This window comes from Peromyscus californicus, unplaced genomic scaffold (genome assembly GCF_007827085.1).
Source record: "Peromyscus californicus insignis strain IS unplaced genomic scaffold, ASM782708v3 Scaffold_8__1_contigs__length_139910024, whole genome shotgun sequence".
Taxonomy (NCBI): domain Eukaryota; kingdom Metazoa; phylum Chordata; class Mammalia; order Rodentia; family Cricetidae; genus Peromyscus; species Peromyscus californicus.
The window spans coordinates 41,744,003-41,762,345 of record NW_026294606.1 but is presented as its reverse complement, the minus strand read 5'-3'; the positions used below and the strand labels follow the sequence as shown (position 1 = coordinate 41,762,345).

The following is an 18,343-nucleotide window of genomic DNA, read 5'->3' as shown; positions in this document are numbered from 1 at the left end:
TCATATTTTAAAATCTTAACAATTTTTGTTTGTTTGTTAAGTGGTGAAGTTTGAAGAGACAGAACAAATGACAGTCATCTTGGGGCAGAATGAAAAAGGTGGGAAAATTAAGGGTTCATGAGAAGAGAAAGAAACCACTTTACCTTGGGGTCCAGTTTGCCCTTTCTGCTCCCTGAAAGTCAAGAAATCTCATCACAACAAATCAATCCCAAACTGCCTGCAGAAATAATTTGTGTTTTCCTAAAAACATCTCAGACAAGGATGTTAAAAGCAATGAATGAATTCTGCTCACTTAAGGCCACAATGTTTGTAACTCTGAGCTTTATTGTGTCAGTACTCGGCATTCATCCCTAAATATAAACAGTCAGTCTCATAAAAACAACCTTTAACTTCATTTTTACAAAAGGGGGTGGGGCTCTTTAAGAAAAATATGAGGCTGGAAAGATGGCTCGGCAGTCACAAGTGCTGGCTGCTCTTGTAGAGGTTTGATTCCTAGCACCCACATGGTAGCCCACAGCTGCCTGTAACCCCAGTCCTGGGGGATCCAACGCCCTCTTCCGGCCTCTGCAGGCACTAGGCATGCATGTAGCGCACTTACATACATTAAGACAAAACACTCATACCCATAAAATACAGAAATGAAGGAAAGGAGGAAGGGAGGGAGGGACTAGAGAAGGAGGGAAGGAAGGAAGGAAGGAAGGAGGGAGGGAGGGAGGGAGGGAGGGAGGGAGGGAGGGAGGGAGAAAGGAAAGAAAGCAGGTGGTGTGCTGGTTAATTTTAGGTCAACTTGACACAAGCTAGAGTCATCAGAGAGAAGAGAGCCACAGCTGAGAAACTGCCGCCATAAGCTCGGGCTGTAGGCAGGCCTGTAGTGCATTTTCTTAATTAATGATTGACGGGGGAGGGGCCAGCCCTGGGCTGGGGTCCTGGGTTCCATCTATAAGCAAGCCATGAGGAGCAAGCCAGTAAGCAGCCCTCCTCCACGGCCTCTGTATCAGCTCCTGCTTCCAGGTTCCTGCCCTGCTTGAGTTCCTGTCCTGACTTCCTTTGATGATGGACTGTGCTGTGGGAGAGTAAGCCAAATAAACCCTTTCTTCTCCAAGCTGTTTTGGTTATATCAATAGAAACCCTCACTAAGACAATAGGCCTGGGGATGTGTAATAGCTCAGCTCGTAGACACTTGCTTAGTTAGTATGCAAGAAGTCCTGGGTTTAATCCCCAACATCAGAGAACATCAAGTATGATGGCAAACATCTATATAAACCCAGAGGTAGAGTCAGGAAGGTCAGATGTTCAAGGTCGTCATCTGCTGCAAATCAATTACCAGCCAGCCTGGGATACATGAAACCTTGCCTTTAAAAAACAAAACAAAACAAAAACCAGTAGTGCATGCCTTTAATCCCAGCACTTGGGAGGTAGAGGCAGGCAGAGCTCTGTGAGTTCGAGGCCAGCCTGATCTACAAAGTGAGTTCCAGGACAGCCAGGACTACACAGAGAAACCCAGTCTTGAAAAACCAAACCAAACCAAACCAACCAACCAACCAATCAACAACAACAAAAAACCAACCAAACAAACTAGGGATGGCAGGAAAACTCCAGTTGTAAAGGTGTCAGCCTCACAAGCCTGACCCGCATTTACTCTCTGGAGCCCATGTAAGGTAGGAGAGAGCCAGCGCACATAGCTGTTCTGTGACCTCCCGGTGCACGCTCACATGCCATACACAAATACTAAATTAAAATGTAAGTCTTTACCAACTAAACTAGTGTGTGTGTGTGTGTGTGTGTGTGTTTACTTTTAGACCTTGCTCACATTCCGAGCTTCACTTAATCTTGCTGTAAGTTGCAAGCTTTGAGGACTGGCTTAGCAAACCACAGAAGCACGTACAGCTATGTTTTGGGGTTGTACACTGCCCTTCCCTCCAGGACTCTTTGTCTAAATACCCACTGTACTAACTGCTTTGTTCTCTCTGGTCCTGGAGTTCTTTTCTGGGGCATAGTCAAGGATCTGGCTTTACCTGAGCAGGAGCAAAGGTCCCTAAGCCGGAAGAGAACTCCTCAGGGAACGAGTGCCTGTGTCTCCAGGCCGCATCACTGTTGAGAATCTGAGCCAATGCTTTTCAAACTCGAGTCTGCATGCAAACCTCGTGAATATGTTGTGGAAAAGTAGGTTGCGATTCAGTGGCATGAGTTCCTCCAGTCACTTGGAGAGGGGAGGTGCAGCATCTCAGGTTCCAGACCTTCATCTCACCTTCACCTGTCAGAGCATGTGCCTACGCACGTGTCTCCTGCATCAGAAGAGCAAGGGTGAGCAGAAGAGAGAAAAGGAGAGAAGTGGAGACTGAAAGCAGCGCTGTGATTGGCTGTGCTTCTCCAAACTGGTGCCTGCTGGGGATACTCAAAAGGGATCACAGTTCCTGAGGTTCGAGACTCACCCAGTGTTCCTTGTACAGCCATGGCCAAGCAGTTCTGGACCTCCTGTCTTTTCCCACTGTTTCTAGCTGCCTTGTCTCAGGGAACTATGGATCCTCAAAAAACAAAGGTAAGCAACCCCCGACCCGCTGCCCCCCGCCCGGGGATCTAAGCTGATTTCAACATCTGATAAATAACGTGGCTACCAAGCGATTCAGGGGCCTATCCTGTTCTTGAAGGGAGAGGGCTGCTTGGCAGCCTTTCTTTGCAGACTTCTGCCCCCGATGCCCTCTGCCACAGCACCTTTCCTGTCTCTCTTCAGTCTGCTTTACCGTGTTTTCCACGCATCTTCTCTGCTTCTCTGCACCCAGTGGACCTTTGAGCAGAATATAGCCAGCCACCTCCTACCCCTACCCCCCCACCCCCACCCCCAGCTGCCTCTGCCATTCCTCCTTGATCTCTGCTTGACAACTCAGAATCTGCCCTGTCCCATGCTGATCTGTAACCTGGAGCAGCCCATGGGTTCTGGGAAATGAGTGGTTAAGTAGCAAGTGAATTGGGAGGCTGGTTGTTCTCAGACCAATTGGACCAAACTGAGAGAAAGAGAGAGAGAGAGAGAGAGAGAGAGAGAGAGAGAGAGAGAGAGAGAGAGAGAGAGAGAGAGAGAGAGAGAGAGAGAGAGAGAGAGAGACCCAGTTAGGGGAAGGGGGGCTTTTGTTTAGTGACTATTAAGACACAGAGGCTGATTTTTTGGGGGGGAAGGCATGAAGACAGGGTTCTGCACAGTACAATGACTTCTCCTCAGATCTTGGTGCTGCTCCAAGGAGCTGCACAATCATCACACCGTAGGGCAGTAGCCAAAAATCCTCACAAGGAACCAGGAGCAGGGACTGGTATCCAAAAATGTCCACATGGGGAGTCAGTAGCCACCCCTGTTAAAAGAAAATGCATGCATACATCTTAGAAGGCAGAATAGGGCTAATGCAGATGACTTGAGGGACCAATATATTTTAACTTTAAAATCAGCGAAACTCATTGAAAACCCCAACCTCACTTGTGGCTTTAAGCTACTTATATATCTTTTGTCAATTCTGGCTCCCTTCTGTTAAAAGGTAAGGAACAATCTTATCATAGAGCACAGTAATTCTCAGACCTTAGCTAAACTGAGAACCCACTGGTGATTGGGTCCCATTCCTAGAGATTTTGATCCAGTATGTCTTCTTGGGAGCCCAAACATGCCTAAAATGCTCCCATGATGCAAGTCCTTAAGTCTGACCTTTGAGCTTTGACCTCTGCTATTGGGCATGTGAAGGGTAAGAATGCATGTAAAATTCTGATTGGCAGCTGTAAAGTCACAGGTTACCTACTATCAAGTGAGGTCACAGCCCACTGGAGAGGGCACCCTCTAGGGGCACCCAGGTCTGTGTTCACCACCAATGCCTTCCTGAGTGTGGAGTTCCTCAAACAGAAATCCTTCAGTTCTTCCAATTTTAAGATATTGCATGAAAAATCTTTAAGTGCTTTGAAAATGCTGACAGATGTTGAGGATTCTTGTTTATTAGGTCAGACCACTGGAGTCACTTGTGTTGTGTTACAGGTGGATTGTGACAAAGGGGTGGCTGGCACCATCTATGAGTATGGAGCCAAGACCCTGAACGGTGGGGAGTATGTCCCGTTCCAGCAGTATGCAGGGAAGCACATCCTCTTTGTCAACGTGGCATCCTTCTGTGGCCTGACAGCTACTTATCCCGGTAAGAACTCAAATTTCAGCTCTCTCTCACAACTAGCTTGCCCCCTGACCATATTCTGATGGGAGAAGGTGTTTCTGTGTTGCTGGGATTGGGGAATGAATAAGCACACTGACTCTACTCCTCTAAACCTTCCTATTCCGCTGCTTTTCCTGCCAGAATTATCTCCATCCTTGAGCACTAAGGTTTTCCCCGAGATGTGTTGGACAACCACTAAGAAACACATCCGTGGTTGAACGAGTTGGAGTTGCTGCCCATCTGCCACAGGGAATAAGGAGGCTTCTCAGAAAGGGATAAAAAAGACTCAGGTCACCTGAGCTAGCATCAGGTAGTGTGGGAAAGGATTCAAGGAACTGAACCTTTGCTCTGGATTAAAAGCAGTCAGGAAATAAAGAAGGGGACAATTATGTTATTGGTTATCTTAAGAAATCATATCTATAGTGTGAGAGAAACAGAAAGGCTGAAGCTGTAACTGGTAAAGTAGTTGCAACCATTTATATTGGCAGGGTGGTGAGTGGTCATTTTGTGATTTAGACACTGTGTGTGTGTGTGTGTGTGTGTGTGTGTGTGTGTTCAGACATGATTGAAGAGCAGTCTTGATTGGTCATGGTTGACCATGGTTGCATACTCTGATGTTGATGTTCTGTAGGGTTGATTGACAGAACACCAAAGCCTCCCTGTGACTCATAGGCCAGAACCTAGAATAGTGGAGATTGGCTTGCATTAAACCAAGAGTGAAATGGGGAGTCATAATACAGATTATGTGGCTGGTGATGTGGTTCGGTTGGCAGAGTGCTTACCCAGCATACACAAAGTCCTGGGTTTGGTCCTCAGCATCGCATAACAGTGGTCCAAACCTGTCATCTCAACACTTATGAGTGGGAGACAGGAGGATCTGGAGTTCAAAGTCATTCTCAACCATTGAACTACTTAAGACCCCCATATCAAAACAAAAACAAACATTAGGAGGCTAGGGAGATGTCTCAATGCATAAAGTGCTTGTTGAACACACAAAGACCTGTATTCAGTTCCCTAGAACCTACAAAAATCCAAACACAGTAGAGGCACAAGCCTGTAAGCCTATAACTGGGAGACAAGGGGCGAGGAAGCAGGTGGATTCCTCAGGCTGACTGGCCAGCCAGTCTAGGTAAAACAGTGGCCCCTGTTCAGTGAGAGACGATCTCAAAAAATATCATATATGTCATATATCATAAAGTAGAAAAACATAATGTGGGGATAGAGGAAAACACCAAACATCTACTCCCAATCTCCACACATGTACATATCACATACACACACACACACACACACACACACATACATACACCACCACCACCACCACCAACAACAACAACAACAGGAAATAAGACTGGTCTTTTATCTTTGGGAGGCACCCGCAAATGACAGAGAATGAAGTTTTTTATCCAAGCCGCTATGAAGGCTGCTTAGAGCAAGTGGTAAATACGGGAGAATGTTCCATCTCCCTATTGTGTTCATCATGAAAGAATTTCATATTTTTGTTAATCCAAGTAAGGTCATATAAATTTCTATATGAATTGTACAAGTGATAGATAGAATTTTTGACATGCTAAGAACATTATTGTTTTAAGAATATCCACGATAACTTCTAAAGGTTTATTGAATCAAATGCTACAGATAAATGGACCAAAATAATGCGGGAACAAGTTTTTACAAATTCCACATGTAGACATTGCTACCTACTTGACTAATCAAAACTATCAGGTGCTGTTCAAAAATAACTTTTGAGATAAGATCTCACCGTTCAAACTCATGATCCTTCTGCCTCTGCCTCCCAAATGCTTCGATTATACATGTGAACAATGTTATTACACTCCATCAATTTGTTTTAATGCAACTATAATAATTACAAATTCCAGAATTTTCTGCTTCTTAAACATGACTTAAATTGATGTATATTGCAATGTCTCATCTAGGACACATGTGTCATCAAATTTTGCTATTTTGAAGTTAAGGTTCAGAGGAAGATGTTTGGCTTAGCTGTGGTTATATTAAAATGCCACTTCCTCAGGCAGGCATTAATAGTACAGCCTATAACCCCATTTGGGAGGTATAGGTAGGAGACTCAGGAGTTCAAGGTCATTGTTGGTTACATATTATATTCCAGGCCAGTCTAGGCTCCATGAAGTCCTGTCTCAAGAAAATTAAAAAAAAAAAAGAAAGAAAGAAAGAAAAATTACCACATGATACAAATCATAGCCAAACAACTGGTTCAGATTTCAAGAGACGCTAAAGACTTGTTTCAATTTAGTGGTGAAATTACAGGTTTTTTGTTCTTGTCTTTTGTTTTTAAATTTAATTTTATGTATGTGATTGTTTTGTCTGTATGTATGCATGTATGTATGTATCTGTGTATGTGAACCACATGCATGCAGTGCCCACAAAGACCAGAAGAGGTACTGAATCCTCTGGCACTTGAGTTACAGATAGTTGTCAGATACAATGTAAGCACTGGGAATCGAACCCAAGTACTCTGGAGGAGCAGTCAGTGCTCTTAACTACTATATTTCTATATTCTTACATGGAATCAGCTTTAAGGAAAACCTGAAAATATATATATTAATTTTTTTTAAAACCTAAGAACCTAAATTTAAGAGGCAAAAATCAGTTTAGTATCTGTTAACAAATGGGGATTTTCTTTCCTTCAAAAAGTTGAAAATATGGTAGATTTGGATAGTTGTTATAATTTAATTTTAGGGCTAAAAGCATGGTAGAATGCTTGACTAGCATTTGTTTAGGTCTGAGGGAATTTTTTAAATTTAATTTTAATACATATGTTGAGTATAAAATACCTCACAGCATTCAAAAGATACAAAAGGGTTTAATAGGCATACTGCCCAAATCCCCTTTACTTTACATAACTTGTAATAGTTTATAGTATGTATTTCCTGAAATCAATCTCCTCTCTCCCTTCTTTCTCTCTCTCTCTCTCTCTCTCTCTCTCTCTCTCTCTCTCTCTCTCTCTCTCCTCGTGTGTGTGTGTGTGTGTGTGTGTGTGTGTGTGTGTGTGTGTGTGTGTGTAAAAGAGAGATAGGTGTACATATACACAAATTATTCTTTACCTTGCTCTTTTACATAATAAAATACATGGATGTTATTCCTCATCAGTGCCTGCTATTTCCTCACTTCTCTGTTTATTTGAGACAAGGTCTCCAGGAGACAAGGTTGGTCTTGAACTTCTGATCCTCCTGACCCATCTCCCAAATGTTGGGATTACAGGCTTCAGCCATTATACCTGGCTACTTCACTCATTTTGAATTAAACTACTTAGTGAGAATTTTGGAGAACACCTCAAATTTTACTCTTGATGAAAAAATTGAGAGGGCTCAGAGCTTGCCAGAGACTAAAGTTGAGGTCTACTGAGTTTATGCTACCAGGAGGAAGTTGAAGATGAGAGGTGGGTGAATGTAGGCAGCAACTGAAGATATGGGTAAGACTATATAAAGTATTTTTATAGGGGGTGGAGGTGTAGCTCCGTTAGCTGAGTACTTACCTAGCCTGTATGAAGCCCTAGGTTCAGGCTGCAGCACCACATAAACCAAGTATAGTGATGCAGATCTCTAATTCTAGCACTGGGTAGGGGAAGGGGAAGGTGGGAGGGTCAGAAGTTCAAGGTCATCCTTGGCTACACAATTAGCTGGAAGCCATCCTGGTCACATATGAAACTCAAAAATAAATTTTATATTAAATTTATTAAATATATATTTATTTTCTATTTTCTAATTTTATATTTTATGAAGATAAATATATATTATATATTTTCACATGAAATATACAAGGAATGTATTAAAACTTGAAGACACTCTCATCTAGGAAGAGGTTCTTGGGGGGACAGCAAACAGAGCAGTCCTAAAGGAGCTTCGTGACTGGTTCTGAGGAGGAACTCCAAACCGAAAATGACTGAAGATAGCAGTGGCACAGGTCTGAGCAGACACGTAAGAGGCTCTTGGAGAATGAAGAACAGTCTACACTGTGTGGCCTGGGATCCTACTGAGGCGGCCATGGTGTTAGTTTATTGGTATTGAGGTCAGCGTAGAGAATGCTATTGTTAGGTTTGGACTTTTCCCTCTTTTTGAGAAAGTATCTCACTACGTAGACTTGGTTGGCCTGGAACTCACTATATGGATCAGGCTGACCTATGACTTAGGGCTATCCCCCCTGCCTCCATCTTCCAAGTGCTGGAATTATAGGTGAACACTACAGTCAGACTCTGTTTTTTCTGTTCCCTTTTATTACTTCTAATTTGCAACAGCAAAGCGTGCTTCTGGGAAGGTGACTGTAGCATCAGAGGTCGTCGTGAGACGCGGTGGGGGAGGACAGGAGAGGCATGCCCCTTTCATTTGCCTTTTCCTTATGGAACATCTGGTCAACCTCTCCACCAGCTAACGAAGACAATGCACTTTGAGTCTAGCCTTTCAGAATCAAGTATGATTTTTTCATAAGTCTAACCCAAACTCTTTGCATGTAAGGCAAACAGTAAGGAGATCTGGGAAACCGGTGTGCCACAAAACCAGCAGCCATTGAGATGAGTTCCCAGAGACTTGTGTTACAGCTGTTTGCTCTGCCTGTTGAATGTCTGTAGCCTTTCATAGTCCTCAGTGTCTTCGCAGGATGAGAAGGTAAACCTTGTGGTCCTTTGAGACTTGATCAGGGAGTCAACCCATGCTGTTCACCCTCTACCCACAGAACTGAACACATTGCAGGAGGAGCTGAGGCAGTTCAATGTCATTGTTTTGGGCTTTCCTTGCAACCAGTTTGGAAAACAAGAACCTGCAAAAAACTCAGAGATCCTCCTTGGACTCAAGTGAGTGCTATGTGGGGTCCTAGAGGAGCCCTTTCCTCATCTGCCTGGGTACCTTCCATTCCGGAGTCTTCTAGGGTGGGTGATGGGACAGTGGGCTGAAGCCTGTCATCATGATGCCTGGAGTTCCAGCCAGCCCTGCAGGAAATGCCCAAGTTCTCTCTCCACACTTGGCTTCTTTTTTTTTTTTTTTTTTTTTTTTTTTTTTTTTTTCACACTTGTCTTCTTTAAGGGTGAGAACAGGGAAGATCTAAGGAAACAACATTCAGGGAAAAGAAGGACACAGGAAATGGAGATGGGCCAGGAAATCTGAGCTCAAAATGTCCCCTCCCCAGTGTCTTGAAATGCTCTGATTCTATGAAGCCTCCTACTTGGAATCTTGATCCCAGAGAAACCCCTTCTTCCTCCTCTCTTTTTCTATAATCTTTTCCATCCCTTTGTGAGGACCATTGGTGGCCGTTCCTACCCCTCCTCGATTTCGTTTGGATTCTCTTGAGAACACCTTCTTTCGCTGCAGATATGTGCGTCCAGGAGGTGGCTATGTCCCCAATTTCCAACTCTTTGAGAAAGGGGATGTGAATGGAGAAAACGAACAAAAGTTTTTTTCTTTTCTAAAGGTGAGTGAACAAACATGGTGTGGATCAGTCAGACAGGATTCTCTGGGAGCAATGGGGCTGGTGTCTGTGATGAGGAGGGACCCCTTAAGGAGTAAATTCACAGACATGAGGCCTTGACTCCAAGCAGAGGAGACACACATGATAGCTCTCGTGTGGATTAACCTCCCCTGCTGAATGCTAATGATTTGTTTATTCGATCGATAATCATTAATCAAATCTCTACTTTGTTCAAGGGACTGTGAAATACAAGTTAACAGTTACTAATAGGTTAGTCTCTTACCTGAAGGATCTATTACATAGTCAGGAGAGGACATGGCTAGGAGAGAGTGCCAAAGGAGAAGAATCACAGTGTGTTATAACTGCAGAAGAAGACCAGGAAAGAAGGACCTTCCCAACAAGGATCACATAGTCACTGGTTCCCAGAGGATGGGCTGCAGAACAAAGCTGTCCCTGTGGATATTTCCACTCATCCACAGCAAACTGAAACAAAAGATCTACTTATTAAATATAAACAACAATTATTTATTCCAATAATAAGTTATGGTCAGGCTACACCACATGAACTGCTTTTTGTAGCACAAAAGATGACCATGACAAAACATGGTGGCTCACACCTATAATGCCATAACTCAGGATCCAGAGGCAGGGGAATGGCTGTGAATTCTAGGTTAACTCGGTCTAAATAGTCCTATCCAGGCAAGTCACAGCTATACAACAAGACTGTCTCAAAACAAGCAAAACAGTGATATCATCTCTACAGAGCTGTCTAATATTTAAAAGTCCTGTCTGATGTGGTGACTCATGCCTGAAATCCTAGTGCTTGGGAAGCTGAGTCCATAGTCAGCTTGGGTTACACGCTGAGTTTCAGACCATCTTGGGCTTTTGAGTGAAACTAACTAAATAACTAAATAGTATGGAGCTGGAGGGATAGCTCAGCCTTTAACATATACTGATCTTCCAGATCAGTTCCCAGAACAACCACTTGTTCAGCCAGGGATCCAACAACCTGTGCTGAATTTTGCAGGACCTGTACTCACAGGCGTCCATACCCACCTGAGATACACATATATAGACATAATTTAAAAATAAGATAAATCTAGAGAAAAGAAAAAGTGAGTAATAAAATATCTTAAGGGCTGGAGAGATGGCTCAGAGGTTAAGAGCACTGACTGCTCTTACAGAGGTCCTGAGTTCAATTCCCAGCAACCACATGGTGGCTCACAACCATCTGTAATGAGATCTGGTGCCCTCTTCTGGCCTGCAGTCATACATGCTGTATACATAATAAATAAATAAATCTTTAAAAAAAAAAAAATAAAATAAAATATCTTAAGATTTAAATTTATAGTTATAACAGATTTTTAATTTCCTTATTGCCAAAATAGCTATTGAACTTTTATGGCTTATGAAGTTCCAAAGCCTGGGAACTACAATTCTAAAACCAACCTATTATTTTTCACCTATGGAAACTAAAACCATAGAAATCATGACTTGCTGAAAGAAAGAGATTTTTTTTTTCTACTGAGACAGGGTTTCTCTGTGTAGCCCTGGCTGTCCTGAAACTTACTCTGTAGACCAGGCTGGACTTGAACTCAGAGATCTGCCTTCTTAACCTCCTGAGTGCTAGGATTAAAGGTGTGTGCATGCCATCATGCCCCCACTGAAGGTGTTCTTTTACTCATCATGATGAAATCATGAGACTAGGGGAGAGGCAGGAAAGTGGGATGCTTTTCACTGACTACCATACTTTCTACCCTGTTTAGAATGTCCTTGATGTGCTGGTGGTAGTATATTAAGAGGCCTGGGAAGGGCCAGAAGCATGTGGAGTTTAAACCATTAAGATGTACAGTAGTGAGCAGAGAAGGCTGGACAACATAGGAGCAGAAATGAGATCATCTTTCTATTTTTCATGTCTCTGCTCCAGAATTCCTGCCCTCCCACCTCTGAACTTTTGGGATCTTCAGAATATCTCTTCTGGAATCCCATGAAGGTCCATGACATCCGCTGGAACTTTGAGAAGTTCCTGGTGGGGTCTGATGGGGTCCCTGTCATGCGCTGGTTCCACATGACTCCTGTTAGCACTGTTCAGTCTGACATCATGGAGTACCTAAACCAAACCCGTACCCAGTAGGATATGCTTTACAAAGAATGTCTTTGCTCCACTCCATCACCAGCCTCCAGATGACCAGAGCATGCAACACTACCTGCGTCCCTACTAATGCATGTGTGAACAGCTCTGCATGAATGTATACAGACGGGTCTCTGTGGTAGACGTGTACATGCATTGAAAATTAAGTCAAAGAGAATCTTTCTACCCAAATATCTGCCTCTGCTATATCAAGTTTTCCTAATCTATTCCAAAAGGAAGTCATATTTTAGAGTTGATGATCCAGACAATCCCATTCATCTAAAAAAGCAACCCCTCTAAAGGTCCTAATCTATCACTCACTGTCTCGATCAGTTAAAGAAAGTGGAAATGGGTAGCAAGATCCTTTGGTTCCCTTCCCAGCCTCCTCTCCTCTCAAGCTGGGAATGCTTTGTCAAGCTCTTCTGTCTAGCCCCCTTGGTGGCACACCATCCTGTAGTTTTCTTAGGGGATTCTGAAGGCTGAGAGCAGAAACCTTACCTGGCATGAAGGGAGGGCCATCTCTACCCTGGTAGGCCCCAAGGCCCCTCTGGATAAGACCCTACCAGAGCCTTCCTGGGTGCCTTTCTGCTAGTGAATTTGGGTTCTGGCTCCTAGTCACAGATGTCCTTCACACCAGATGATGCACTTCACTCTCACCCTGACTCTTCCCAACTTTAAATTTATCCCTATTAACACTGTCTCATGATAATGATCAATAAATAATCAAAGAACCAGCAGCAGTGGACTCCGAGTGATGTTTTTCAGTCCATATTATGTGCTTGCTTGACCTTACTACTTACTTCTTCAACATTCTGGTTTTCTCAGAAGTGTTCTAGAATCTTCTTGATACTAGTCAAAGCATCAGGTGGTACTGTAGACACATTGCTGCTCAGATCTAAAGCACAGACTTATGTATGTAGCCCAGGCTGGCCTTGAATTTCCAGTCCTCCTGTCTCAGCCTTTCAAGTAGCTAGGAATACAGGTACTGCAATCATGCCCAGCTTGTAGACTCTTTGGGGCCAGGCCTCTCTGTCCCTTCGTTCTGATCATTTAGTCAAGCCCTCCACGCTCCTACAAAAGAGGACTTCTTGCTTCTGGAGGAATCTCTCCCTCTCCCTTCTTCTCTCCCTCCCTCCCCCTTTCAATTCTGTTTATAAAATTAATTTATACTTAACAATTAAAATCTGAAAGCACATAAACAGGACAAAGTGTCAAAAAGCAACAGACCCTGATCTTTATCAGAAGTGCAAGAGCCCTACAGAAAGCCCGCTGTTCGTGGTCAGCTGACTGCAGCACTTTCTTCTGTCCAGATGGGAAACTGAAGGAGGAGAAGTCGTTTTTCTTGTGTCTCTAGTTCTGGCCCTTGAGTGTCACAGGGTTATGGTCTGGTGACAGGCTCTAGCGCTTGTCATAGCTGCAAGTCTAGAAGACTATACAGGCGTATGGCTATGGGCTGGACAGTCCAGAGACGTACTGCTCCCGGTGTTTGGGGTGGGAGCTTATTACTCTGTGATTTGCTTCCCTGAGCAATTGGGGGCAGTTGTAATCCCCTGCTCTTAACAGGAGCTGGTGGCGGTAGCAGCCAGTATCAGGAGCTGCAGCTCCCAAGCCTTAGGTACTGGGATCGACACCACAGCTAGTGTTCCAGTTTTTGAGTCATAGGTGGTCAAGTCCCTTGGTTCTTACAGCAGCTAATGTTACAACATCTAGGCATAGAAATTTGGGACACTTGACTCTTAGGGCTTGGAGGCCTCCTGAAGCTCTTCTAGCAACCGAGACCTGTAGCCTCTCACTTTCGGCCTGCCACAGCACATGTGCACTGTGCCTGAGAATCTATGAGGTCTCAACTCTGCTGCTGCTCTGAAAAATACAGATTCTATGTCTCTGCCCCAGAGAAAATAAACATTGTTCTAAGGAACCTACTGTTGTTGGCTTTTGCTCTTTTGGGGGACCTGCCACCAAGCTCCCAAATAAATTACACATGTAGGCTTATTCTTAATTATAAATGCCTGGCCTTAGCTTGGTTTGTTTCTTACCATCTTTTCTTAGCTTCAAATTACCCCACCTACCTTTTGTCTCTGGGTTTTTTCCTTTCTTTCTTCTGTGTATCTTACTTTCACTCTTACTCCGTGGCTGGCGGGGTGGTTGGCCTCTAGCATCCTCCTTCTTCTCTTGCTCTTTCTCCTTCTCCTCCCAGATTTCTCCTTTTATTGATTCTCTCTGCCTGCCAGCCCTGCCTATCCTTTCTCCTGCCTCGCTATTGGCCATTTAACTCTCTATTAGACTAGCAGGTGTTTTAGACAGGCAAAGTAACTCAGCTTCACAGAGTTAAACAAATGCAACAATAAAAGAATGCAACAGATCTTTGCATCATTAAACAAATATTCCACAGCATATAAAAAAGTAACACTTCTTAATGTAATATTCTACAACCACCTACATTAGTTATTCTTCTTGCCTATGTGGCCAAACACAAAAGCAACATCAGGGAGGGAGGACTTGCTTTGGTTCCTAGTTGATCATGAATCCGACAGCTTGTGGGGTTTCTCAGGCAGCAAAAGTGTGAGGTAACTGCAAAGAGCTCAGCAGGACAGGCTGTACCTCTTGGACCTGCCCTGCAGTGACCGACATCCTAAAGGTTCCACAACTCACCCCAAAGCCACCATTAGCTGAGGATCAAGTGTTCAAACACATGAGTCAGTGCTGGACATTTCACATTCAAGCCATAAGCTAGCCAGAGCCAGCCTCCTCCTCCCAAGCTGGGCGACTACTAAGGTCCAGCTATCAAAGTATTGAAGTCCAGCAACCAAAAGTCCCCTTTTGGCTGTCCCATTAACAAGCCCAATCAAAATGAAACACCTCATTCTAACCTGGGGTTTCCCCTTTTACCTTTATAAACTGCCATTTGCCTGTTGGCTTATGTCTGTGTCCTCTCTATCCAGAGGCAGTCCTTTGTCCCCGTTCCCTGCCCCCACCAATATACCTTTCCCCTTCTCCCTCCTGCTGGGTCTCCTGTCTTTGTCTCTTGTTCCCTGCCCTTTGTTCCTCTGAGGCAAGTAAATCTCCTTTGTGCTGAGAACTTAGTCTTTGGGTCCCTTCAGTGCCAGGAAGTTCCAAGATTCCCCCCTGCACTTTGGGGTCAGTGGCAGAAAGCTGTGTTTGGGGGGTCGTTTGTTTATTGTAAACCAAGTTGGCCTCGGGCTCAAGGCAATCCTCCTGCCTCAGCTTTCCCAGTGTGATGGGATTGCAGGTATACACCACCACAGGATTTGTTATTTTTACTGAGAGCAGCTACAAGACAAAGGTCTCTCCCTACCCCCACCCCTAGCCTTTCAACTGTACTCACAGGGCATCCGGGTTCTGCTTGATATCATAAAGCCCTTAGGGTGGAAAGCCTTTGCTGATGGAGTTCTGGGTAGCACTTAATTCCCACAGTTCGATTTGGAACCCATTTGCATTTGATGCGACTCTCCATGTCCTCCCCAGCCCTGAGAAGATGCCCCATTCCTGTGGCCTAGCAGGTCCGTTCCTAGGTCCCTTCCTCTACCCCAACCTCCCTCCTCTCCCACCTCTCCTCTTCCCCCGCCCCCAACAATCCCAGCACCAACCAGCTTCCTCCCGGCTTGAGCACAGCCCTCTACCTCCACTCCCAGGAAACCAAACCGTTTCTGGTTCCCGGTGCAGGCTCCAGCCTCCCCATCCCCTCGTTCCAGAGGCTCTGAGTGAGGACGTCTTTATGGTCTTTGAAATCGAACTTAGGAGGTTCAAAAAGGGCATAAACCTGCAGACAGCCGTAGCTGAAGATCGACTTTCGTCCAGTCGCCAGGAAAATCTGCTAAGCGAGAACGCTGCAAATGGTTTTTTTTTACGCAGCTCTTTGAAGGGGCCAAAGACTCGCACAGCACACACGCAGAGGCACAAGTGCCGTGCCCGCCTGTGCATTCATCTGCTTTGTTGTGGATGGCCTTTGTCATTCCATAGCCGGGTGTGTGTGTGTGTGTGTGTGTGTGTGTGTGTGTGTGTGTGTGTAAAGAGGAAAATATCTGACCCCGGGACTGACTCGTTTTCTGGTGTGATGCTTTCAGCCTGACGAGAGAAAACGCAGTATCTTTTCACAAATGGTTTTTCTGTGACAAAAATAGGCATCACCAGATAGTATAAGCCATTCCCGCCCCCCCCCCCCCCACACACACCACCACCAAATAGAATAGATTCATCTGTCTTTCACACCTGCTGCCATGTGGCTCCATGGCTTAGTTGGTTAAAGCGCCTGTCTCGTAAACAGGAGATCCTGGGTTCGACTCCCAGTGGGGCCTTGTGTTTTCACACCTTTCCTACCACTAAGACTCAATTGTTAAAAAGTTACTTTATTTACGAGATTATAACCTGTCACGGTCTCATACTTTTTCAAACAACACAGTTTTTAATGAGGTAATTCAAATTCAAAATTTGGTCAACGGATAATGTATGGACAGGTCCCGGGTCACTTTTCATAAATTTACATTAAATTTAGGGGCAGCCACAATTCCATGCATAGATACACACGATCCAGATCCTATCCATTTCAGCTCAATGAGCCATTGTAAAGGAAAACTAGAATGTCTGTAGTGAGAGGCTGGACCTTCCATCCACCCTCTCCCTTTTTATGTTGCAAGAGAGGAAGCCTAGACAGGCACCAGACCACCTAGTTACACAGCCAGCCTTGTCTTTGGCATTTTGAAGAGGATACAAGCAAGAACACCTAAATTAAGTCTCTCAAGGAAATAACCAGAAAGCATTCCAGATGATAGACCGGAAGTTAAAATTTCCCGGACCCAAGTATGCTAAGCAAGGATCGGAAGGCAGGGAGCAAAGAGCAGATTGGGACACTGTGCCAAAGCAGTCTAAAGCAGCTGAGCCCACCCTGGTGCTTTAGAAAAGGTCTGTGCTCCTCATTTCCCACTGTCTCATCCACACGCCACAAACATTAACTGTTTGGTTTTATGTGGCAGGCATATCCCCCAAGGGAGGAAATATAGCCCTGGAGAAAACTAACCAAAAACTCTGGGGAATCTTACATGTAGTGTAGGAGTGGCAGATATACAAAAATGAATATATTATATATATGGAAACTAACTGTGTCAGCTACTGATGAAGTCTGCGGGTGGGAGGGAGGGACTAAGGAAGAATATGGGGCATGTATGAGGTGGGGCAGGTACTTAAGAGAATATCCTGTCAAATAAAATCACGGTCAAGTGTTCTTAATATTTCCATATACTTATTTATTTGTGTGTGCATGCATATGTGTGTGGAGACCAGAGGACAGCTGTGGAAACCAATTCACTTCTTACCATATTAGTTCTAGGGACAGAGCTATGTTGTCAGGCTTGGTGGCTGGTGCCCATACCCCTTGAGCCATCCCACTGCTTTTAATTCTTTTTATCAATGGAAGCTGGCACAGTATAACCACTATATCACTAAGTACCATAAGTAGCAACATAAAATAACCAGAAAATTACCTTTAGCTGTGCCTGGATCCCACCTCTGTTCATTTTGATGGGGACTTGAAGTAGGTCCCGGTCTCCGTATTCAACCCTCAGCTGCTGCACGAGGTGGTTGAGGCACCCGTGAAAAATGACTTTAGCTCAGTGGGCAGCAGTCACAAGCTGGCTAGAATGTTTGACTAGAGCTGGTGGATAAATACACACGAACTATCCCAAATGGATATCTGGCCCGTGCATCAGTGGTCAGTTAAGTTCGGTATATGGTGAGATCGTTGTTCTAATCTTTAAAATAATGGTTTTTGACAAATGTTCCTTCCCTTTTTATTTTAAATGTATGAATAAACATTCTAAGCATGTTTTTTTTTTTTTTTGGTTTTTCGAGACAGGGTTTCTCTGTGTAGCTTTGCGCCTCTCCTGGAACTCACTTGGTAGCCCAGGCTGGCCTCGAACTCACAGAGATCCGCCTGGCTCTGCCTCCCGAGTGCTGGGATTAAAGGCGTGCGCCACCACCGCCCGGCCTAAGCATGTTTTGATGAATTGTGTCCCCCTTACTCAAAAGATATGTTAAGTCTTTAAGCCCCTGTACTTGCTATTAATGTGACTTTATTTGGAAATAAACTCTTTGCAGAAGTAACAGACTTTTGCTATTGATTTGTTTTATTCTGTTTTGTTTTGGAATAGGGGCTCATATAGCCCAGGCTGACCGTGAACCCTGGTCCTGTGCCTTCACCTCCTAAGTGTGTCCTGCTTCACCTAGCACAGTGACTCCCAACCTTCCTAATGCTGCAACCCTGGAATACAGTTCCTCATGTTGTGGTGACCCCCAACCATAAGATTATTTTCATTGCTACTTCATAACTGTAATTTTGCTACTGTTATGAATTATAATGTAAATGTTTTTTGGAGATAGAGGTTTGCTGAAAGGGTCAAGACTCACAGGTTGAGAACCACTAGCCTGTCAGGAGGAACCCGTTTTGATGATGATCCTACTGAATTAAGGTGGACACAGTCCAGTTCCTGGAACTTTTGTAAATGCAAGGAGGAAGCTTTGGATTTCAGGATAGGTATGGGAGGGAAAGACCGTGTGAGGATGGAGACACAATGCAGAGACGTGTCAC

At 44.3% G+C, this 18,343-nt stretch overlaps 1 protein-coding gene, 1 long non-coding RNA gene and 1 other non-coding gene across 3 annotated transcripts; 2 read left to right on the top strand and 1 right to left on the bottom strand.

Moving 5' to 3' along the window:
* Nucleotides 1-809: 809 nt before the first annotated feature.
* Nucleotides 810-12,479, top strand: Gpx6 (glutathione peroxidase 6). The gene is made up of 5 exons (XM_052728508.1): nt 810-2,539; nt 4,007-4,160; nt 8,883-9,000; nt 9,515-9,614; nt 11,539-12,479. The coding sequence occupies exons 1-5, from the start codon at nt 2,453-2,455 to the stop codon at nt 11,743-11,745; spliced, it is 666 nt and encodes a 221-aa protein (XP_052584468.1). The 5' UTR covers nt 810-2,452; the 3' UTR covers nt 11,746-12,479.
* On the bottom strand, nt 9,208-15,325 carry LOC128103866 (uncharacterized). Its single transcript, XR_008215786.1, has 3 exons — nt 12,543-15,325; nt 9,895-10,094; nt 9,208-9,608 (listed from the first exon to the last, which is right to left on the bottom strand). It is a non-coding gene; the product is annotated as an uncharacterized LOC128103866 (long non-coding RNA).
* A 659-nt stretch (nt 15,326-15,984) lies between these two features.
* Trnat-cgu (transfer RNA threonine (anticodon CGU)) lies at nt 15,985-16,058 on the top strand. Its single transcript has one exon. It is a non-coding gene; the product is annotated as a tRNA-Thr (tRNA).
* Nucleotides 16,059-18,343: the final 2,285 nt, after the last annotated feature.

What these genes read in the sequence shown, in the direction of transcription:
- Gpx6 (XM_052728508.1), top strand. Translation starts at nt 2,453, where the DNA reads ATGGCCAAGCAGTTCTGGACCTCCTGTCTTTTCCCACTGTTTCTAGCT. An exon ending in TGGATCCTCAAAAAACAAAG is followed by an intron (nt 2,540 to 4,006) that starts GTAAGCAACCCC and finishes GTTGTGTTACAG; the next exon opens with GTGGATTGTGACAAAGGGGT. An exon ending in CCTGACAGCTACTTATCCCG is followed by an intron (nt 4,161 to 8,882) that starts GTAAGAACTCAA and finishes CTCTACCCACAG; the next exon opens with AACTGAACACATTGCAGGAG.